At 35.1% G+C, this 8,857-nt stretch overlaps 1 protein-coding gene across 1 annotated transcript; it reads right to left on the bottom strand.

The window, feature by feature from the left end:
• Window positions 1-493: 493 nt before the first annotated feature.
• LOC149252566 (putative glucan endo-1,3-beta-glucosidase A6) lies at window positions 494-3,457 on the bottom strand. The gene is made up of 2 exons (XM_089456691.1): window positions 3,276-3,457; window positions 494-1,821 (listed from the first exon to the last, which is right to left on the bottom strand). Exons 1-2 carry the CDS (start codon window positions 3,331-3,333, stop codon window positions 809-811), a joined length of 1,071 nt encoding a protein of 356 aa, XP_089312817.1. The 5' UTR covers window positions 3,334-3,457; the 3' UTR covers window positions 494-808.
• Between the last annotated feature and the right edge of the window lie 5,400 nt (window positions 3,458-8,857).

Genomic DNA, 8,857 nt, shown 5'->3' with positions numbered 1-8,857 from the left:
TAGACACATCAAAGGAAAAAGAAGGAATGCCTTGTGATAGAATCTAAATGTCCTAAGTCACCAATGTTGGGAAAAGATCTCAAGTGTGGCCACCAAAATAAATGTAGGAAAAAGCGGAAAACACTATGCAAATCACTTGTCTTAGTTACAATATCTTGTTTGAAACTGTTGCAAACATTGGATGGACAATTCTCTTTCCTTCATTATTCATTAATCAAGAAAGAAGACACTCAAGTACTTGATTCAACACCAAATCAAACAACAATGTCTTGCAATGAAATACTCTACTTAATAAGATCACAATTAGCCACCAAAACTGAATAATAATATCTTTATAACATCTTTATAACAAGTCATCTACATTCTCATGAATCATTTTCGATGTTATTCTATATTTTGAGTAAAACACAACCACATATCTCCGATCAAAATTTTGATGCATGTTCATATCAAAACATCATGTACATACCCATGAAGATCATTCACCACAGTGTAAAGGAACGACACTGCTTATCAGTAATTTTATTCAGTTTCATGGAAGTTCAATGTAGTTCATGACAATTGAAGTTGAGGAGTTTCACTAGTGCGCTATTTATTATTACATTTGAAACAAGCTGGCCAAGCATAACAATCTTGAGCCACAGAATATGATAAACAATTTCACTGCCTAGGCCACAGAATCTGGCGTACAAATTCAATCACGATTTACTCAAAAGATTTCAAAAAATAATCGAAATGAATGAATGGAAAGTGGAAATTAGTGCCTATGGGAATCTAATTACAGAATATGGGAACCTAATTACAGAGATCAAAAATTCAGGGTATAAACGTGAGAAGCATTGGGATAGAGAAGCCCCCAGTTTCTCTCGGTCACAGGCCCAGGCTTCTGGTTTTCATTGAAGAGAGCAAAAATAAAGGTGGGTATGCCAACTCCGGGCCTTCTCGGGGTACCCTTGGGGGGATTCGACATCATTTTCTTAACTAGCCTTCCATTGTACAGAGCAGCGTTGCTCACGGAAGCCCCGACCTCATCGGGGCCCCCGGCGGTGGGCCACCCTGTCTCACTGATCGCGATCTTCACACCCGGGAGCCCGAGGTCCTCCATGGCGGCCACGAAGGAGTCTACCTGGGCATCCAGCAGGTCACCATATTGCAGATCCCCGTCGGCCACGACAGTGGCTCCGGGGCCGAAGAGAGCGTAGTCCAGCGGTATGTCGTTGCTGTTGTCGGACCACGCCAGGTAGGGGTAGGCGTTGAGGAAAATGTAGGACTTGGTGGAGGACAACAATTGGAGCACCGGGCGGAGGACGGAATCGGCGATGTCGGCGCGGAACCTTGCGGCGGAGGGCGGGTAGGAGACGTTGAGGGCGTCCATGGCAATGCAGGTGGAGACTTTGATCTGGCGGCTCAGCCCCGCCGCCTGCAGTGCTTCCTGGAGGTTCTGCATTGCCGGGAGGAGCAGGGGCCAGCGCGGCTGGTTGATCTCCGGGTGGCTCAGGAGCTCGTTGCCCACCGTGATCATGCGGATCCGGGCAGCGGGCAGGTGTGGCCGGACTTGCTGGTCCAGCCATTCTGCTGCGGCGGCGGGAGAAGCAGCTAGGGTTTCGAGCTCTTCGTTGGTCGCTGCCATCACCACGCGGAGGCTGGTGTTGGCCAGAGCGTTGAGAATGTTCGGATCGGAGTCAAAGATCTTGACCTGTCCAAAGCCCAGAGATTTTATGAGCGCCACTGCTTGCTCCGGCGGAGGCAGGTCGTCCCCCAAGCGCCCATAGTTTATTCCCATGCTTGGCACCCTGCTTCTCCTCCTGGCAATTTCTGCTCCTGCAAATAATTTCAAAAACGAGGATTATTTTCCCGATAAATTCAGAAAAAATAGTATGGTTTTCAGTATTTATATCACAACAGTTAACTCCGTCAGGGCTGACCTAAAATAATTTATAACCGTTAAATATAAAATTTCTAAGAACATAGCTTGAGTGTAAATAGGAGTTGGTTTTAATGTTGGATGAAAGAATGATTTGTTTATCAGTGAGATACTATTATTAGGATTGTGTCAAGCTCAATACTATTATTAGAATTGTGTCAAGCTCAATCGAGTTTAGATGCCTCTTGAAATAGTTTAATTCTTCTAGAACTGATTTCCATCCTCAATCTCTGCCTATGTTGGGGTTGGCTCCAATGTTGAATGGAAGAATGATTCACCCACCAATAGAAAACTATCACCCCAATTGTGCCAAAGCTCAATTGAGCTTAAATGCCCCGTTGAGATAGTTTAATTCTCTTATAGGTGACTTTCATACTCAATCTTTGCCTAGATAGGGGGTGAATCCAATGTTGGATGGAGCGGGATGCTACCATTGGAATTGTGTGAAATTCACTGTATTGAGTTTTGGGTTGACTCCAATGTTGGATGGAAGGATCTGCCCAACAACTGGATACTACCATTGGAATTGTGTGAAATTCACTCAATTGAGTTTTGGGTTGACTCTAATGTTGGAGGGAAGGATCTGCCCAACAGTGGGATACTACCATTGGAGTTGTGTGAAATTCACTTAATTGATTTTTGATGCACTTTGAAATAGTTTAATTCTCCCAAAAATGACTACCATCTTCAACCCCTCCCATAAGGCTCATCATCAACCCCTCCCATAAAGCTTGAACTTGAACTTGAGACCTAGTTTGAATTTGTGTAGAACATTCACATTATTTTTTTCCAGTATATAAAAAGCACAATATATTATATTATATGATCAATATACAGGGTATAAACATCATCTGCCAAATCCATTACCTTAACAGAAGACCTTATCACCCACCTGGTCACCCCTCCAGAAATAACTTAAAGCTCACCATTCTACCTCAGGTAATTAAAAACACATTAATAAATTAACTAAATAAATGGTAATTACATAAAATTGGAAAGCCCAATTTCAGAGATAATCAGACAAGAGCCAAATTTATAAATCATTAAAACCTAATTTCAGAGATTATCAGACAAGAGCCAGATGTATAAATCATCATTCCAACTGGTGTAGAGCAAATATGTTAGACATTTATTTGATTCATCATTCTGGTACTGGTTATTTTTGGGACCTATGCCAGGTTTTTCTAAAGAACTGTGTGGCAGGTTATTTTTCATGGTTAGATATCAATTGCAAAACAAAACAGACCATTATCGATCATTGCCCAGTAAAATTATCCGCACTGATCTGAAAGTGATTCGCTGTGATCAGTATGCCTGGAAACAGAGTACGAAAGAAAAATTGAATACTCACTGGAGTTCAGCGAAAAAAGCAGCAGCAGCAGCATTGTGAAGAACACTACTCCTTTCATTCTGGCAATCTGATAATATAATCCGAAGAGATTTTGCTGACAAGTGTTACTGGTAAAAGGATTCGACCCTGAGATCTCTTAGAGATTTTCCCGCAGGTGCTTGCGTTGTTCTTCTCGGGCTTCATGTATTTATGCTCCCCCGTTTCCCTTGATCAATTCAAGGTTTGGCCCACATATTAAAATCCGGGTCTGTGTGTCTAATTTAGCCGTTGAAAGAGCCATCAAATTGCATTGAAATTGTCGGAACTGTGATGAAACACGACGTCACAGGCGCGGCTGCTTGTCTGTTTGGACGCCATTGTCCGTTTGGACACGCATCTGGACTTTGGATCCCAGAGGCAGGGAGGTAGCCGTTGCAACGTGGGTATCTGTGCATTTGAAAAACTAAAGCCATTGAATGGCCAAGCGGGACGCCTAATTCGCTGGCATGTGATCAATATCTCCATGATTCACGTTATAGATTCACATTCTACAAAGAAGCCGGAAAACGCATGGATATTTTAACGATTTTCCGGTTGTCAAAATGAAAAGAAATTAAATTATTTTAATATTTATGAGGTTAAAGATAGTTTATTTACGAAGTTAAAATTTAGTCTATAGTTTATTTGGCTATTTCCTTGAAGTCTTACAATAAAGTGTTCCAATTTCTTGACAAATCCCTACCTAAATAAATTATCCTAAAAACTAGCTGACTACTAAAAATTTAGATATTAATACACAAATTATGAAATACATTATTTTTTTATCTTTCTTTTTCTTTTATGTTCTGCATTTTCCTTTAAAATCTCACAATCCACCATTCCGGCTAACCCTTAAGTAAATAAATTATGCTAAAAACTAACTAACTACTGAAAATTTAAATGAAAATACACAAAACTATATGTTTTTTAATTGTTTTGTTTTGAGTGTATTCGATAAATTTTTAATTTCTTTTTCCGGGGAATAATTTTAACAAAATACCACCATTACCAATTATTCGGATAATGAAATTTGATAATAGAAAGTGTATTCCAAACGGCAGTGTATTCACCTAATTTTTTTTGTAAATGTAAATAATTTTAACAAAATATTTTATTATTAATTATTTTTAACTGAAATTGAGTTAAATTTTATTTAAATTATAAATTTGAATTATTAAATATATATAATTTAATTGTTTTGCATTTTTTTTAAATATTAATTTATTTATATATTTAAAAATATTATTTAAACAATAAAAAAATTAAAATTTAATATATATATATATATACATAATCAAAATTTATTAAAACACAAAATATTTAAACTCCAACCATTATGTAATGCTTTGTAATATGAGTTTTTATTTATATTGTTTTCTAATATGAGTTTTTGTTTATATTGTAGTTTTTTAACAAATTTAGTGATGAATTTGAGAAAAGATTAGAGTGATTTTGTATTTTTTACTAGAGGAATCTACAATTAGGTTGATTTCGTATTAGTGAGACACATGGTTGATTCCAACTACTACCACTATACTTCTAGGTGCTTATGTATGTCTCTCTCATAGGCATGAGCTAATACAAGGCTAACACTTCATATCATGATGATCACCAATTGAGCTACCCCAGGGGCTCCTTCAAATGGCACATTACTTGATGTAGTATGTAAGTGAAAGTCATATGCTAATAATCTAGTGCGTGGATCCAATGAGAATCATTCCTCTACAATGGTTTTCTTCAATAGATGCTAACCCAAGTTAAATTTTGTCTAAATTTGATAAGAAGTGATGATGCCCTTTTGGGCATGGCTAATATGCTAGAGTACAAAAATCACCTCAAAACAATTCCATTGTCCTCTTGCACTAGTAAAGTGTCCCATAGAGAGCGGCCAGTTCAACAAGCATACCCACCAAAGGGTGACAATAACAAAGATACTAGTTAGATCAAACTCAAAAAATGAAAGTTTTAGGAAGATGCTAGCTCACCCCGAAAACTAGGTACACTCTTCCAAGTCCTTATGTTGATCATCATGATTATTGTAATGCATAATAAAAAAATCAATTAGAACAGAAGGACACGCAAAATTCGATGGTATATATGGATTTAATCCACAAAGTAAGAATGGAGATTAATGGCCACAACAAATTAAATCTACAAATGAGTGCATATTGGTCAAACTGTAAATGATCTGATTAATCTCTAGTACTTGCAAATATAAAAGTAAATTGATGTTTAATTTTTCCACAACGAATATTGCTCCCATGGACGAAGCTAAGGGGAAGAAGAATTATTCATGATCACATATTTAAAAGAGATAGCCCCTTAAAAAGAGGGCATGCTTTGTCTTGAAACTCCATCATGAAAGCAACACCAAATGCATAATGGAATCCTTTCTAATGCAATACTCTCCTAATGGGTAACCATTGTCTAAGGGAAACCATTATTAATTGAAAGGAATCTCGTCCATGATCTAGAATTCACACTTTAAAACAACAGTGAAGTCCCATGGACACAACTATATAGTGATAGTCCTCCCCGTGAACAACCTTACAAAGATTGGAATTCCCACTTTCAAGCCAAAACCTATGTTAAGCGTTTTTGTACAATAAATAACAAATAGGAGTCTCATCAACTAGTTGATTTACTATCACAACTTTGGCCTTATGAGTAGAGGGAAAAATCTTTTTCTCCTACACCTCATGTGCTTCCATCGCTTTATAGGATTTCCCATCAGTGAAAGTAGGGTTAGGTTCATTATCATTGTTTGGGTCTTTTGTAGCATCCAGTTTGGCACTACCCTCTATTGTACTACGTCAATAAGATCCTACCATCTACAATACAATGTCAATAAGACCCACTAATATTAGAGGTGTAAAATATAAGCAAGTCAATTGGATTTCTAAAGGGACATCTCCCTTAGGCCAATACTAGACTACCCAACAAAAATGAATTCAAAACCAAGCAAAAGCTTAAAGTTTGTATATTTTAAATAGGGTAAGAAGTTATTATCAGAATTCCATCTAGAATGACCATAGTGCAACCCTAGGAAATTCAAAATAATGTATCCCATAGAATTGGATTGATTCACATTTCTACAACCATAAGCCTTATTTTTTTACCTTATTTACAACCCTAACACTTAAAAACCAAAAAACAAAAAAAATGGCCTTAAATACCCTTCAAAATAACATATGATAAAAAATATTGAGGGATAACTTCAATCATATTTACATCCTACATTTCAACCTATATATAATACAAATTGTAATACTAGGTGAAAAGGTGGTCACAATGAGTATAGGTTGATATAATGATGGAAGTTCAAGTCAATGGCAAGGTCAAAATGATGGTTGAAAATGCTTTTTATTCTAGTATTTCAAGTTGAAATGGTCGTTGACAATATTGTTGAAAGTTAATCTAATGTTCCTTCCAAATGGTATCTAGATTGAAATATGAGTTGACATGAGCACTACCATAGGCAAAATCGTGTGTTTCTTGTAGAAATTGATTGCAAAACTTTTAGTAATGGTGTCAACAATTATATAAAAAATGAACAAAGTTATATTATGAGATATTGGTCAAAACATTTACAACAAAATAAAAAGATGTTGATCTTAATCTCAAGTGTTGTAGACCCAATCATAGGTCAAATCTTGATCCTCACTTCAAGTTCCCATGCTAAGCTATCCTTAAATAGGTAAGCCCTAGTCCAAGTCTTAGGTACTAAGGTATTGGTCCTAATCCTAATTAAGGTCATAAACCTAATCTATGATCATGCAAAGACCTTGATGTTGAGCTATATAATCACTAAATGAATAAATTTTACTTGGAAGATAAAATCATCCTTACAAAAGTAAAGACAATACTAAATGAAATATAAGAACTCTAAATGAATATAATCAAAACATTGGTTATCATCAAAATATATGTATATAGTAGATTAAACATACCAATGTCACGGCTAATCATAAAACATCTCAATAGTGTCTCAATGACATCTCAACTATGTTATTAATGAAAATAAGCACAATATAACTAGGCTTATGCCCATGGTAATCCTATACATGCATAATAATAAAAGTGTGGTATGGTGGAACATGGGAAAGTAAAATTTTGTGATGTGCATCCACAGATGCATGTACCCACATAAATATAAATGCATGGTGGTTAGGCATTGTTGAAAATCAAATGCTCCATAAATTAATACATGTTTTATGAACATATTTTGTGATATCCCTTGACTTGAGATTTTTATGTAATTAATCGTGTATATGTTGTTTTCGTTTTGAATGTTTAAAGTTTGAAAAACACGTGAAGAATCGGTATTTTATTATTAATAGTGAATGATTTTAAATATGTATTTATGATATTTTATTAAAAAAAAGACTAGAAAAATAATTTTAGAGTACATGTGGTTGAAAGAGATGTGGCTGCAAAATTATTAGTGAATATTAATTACCCATCAATAAGATGATTAGATTTTGATAAATTATGGAATTGGTCAATTAATTGTTTCTTGAAAGACAAAATGTTGTCTTTAGAAGTGGGAAACAAAATCTCATTAATGAGCTAGTAACTACCTACCAATTGTTGGTGAGGTGGATCCAGTTACCAACCACTGAATTGAGTGGTAAAATGGGTAATGGAAAGAAATAAATTGTCTATCTTTTGTCTTCTTTATGAAGAGACTCAAGTTGTCTAGTAGAGAAACTGTGAGAATAGCAAGTGAATAGGAAAAATATAAGGCAATTTGCAGACTTGTTATGATCAGGGGATACTGGCTAGATGTAGTATCAAGGTTGGGAGGAGCTAAGTACTCAATTACTAATTTTCTAAACATATTTTTCAAGTTAGTATTATTGCATTATAAATTGTTAGAAAGATAAAAGATTGAATTGTGCTTTGTTTTCTATTCTGAATATTTTATGTACTAATAGGAAATATTGAGGAAAAAGAAAGAATTAGAATATTTGCTTCTTTGCTTTATTACTACTATGAGAATTTGAAAAGAAACTAAAGAAAAGGGAAAAGTAAAGATTATGTTTACTTTTCTAGTATTATTTGTTTCTACATGAAGGGTATTTATAAGCTTTTGCAATGGATATAGAAGAAAAACAATTATTTGTTGTTTTATTACTAATTAGGTTATGTTTGTACAAAGGTTAGAATTCAAAAATAAACATAAAATTAAGTGTGCGTGTGTGTATATATATATATATATATATATATATCGAGAGAGGGGGGGTAGATTTAAGGAGTTATTTTTAACTGGTATTTTGTATATCTTAACCTTTATGGAAACACATAAATGTTTATTTAACTAGAGGAAGATATATTATTTATATATCTAGTTATCAATTCAAAGGAAAATATACAAATAATTGTATGTGAAAAGACATAACAGAGTGTTATTTGCTTGACAATCACTGAGAGGGGGGAGGGTTCCTATTTTTAGCTAAACTTTACTTCATTTTTCAATTAACTTCTTATGCGGCTAATGACTTATGTATATTTTCAATTATTAATGATTTCTTTTGTAGTTACCAGAGAGAGACATTTGCATA

This window comes from Pinus tabuliformis, chromosome 7 (genome assembly GCF_031772625.1).
Source record: "Pinus tabuliformis cultivar Carrire ecotype Pingquan chromosome 7, CPIR1, whole genome shotgun sequence".
NCBI classification, from domain to species: Eukaryota; Viridiplantae; Streptophyta; class Pinopsida; order Pinales; family Pinaceae; genus Pinus; species Pinus tabuliformis.
This window is presented reverse-complemented; position numbering and strand designations above follow the sequence as displayed.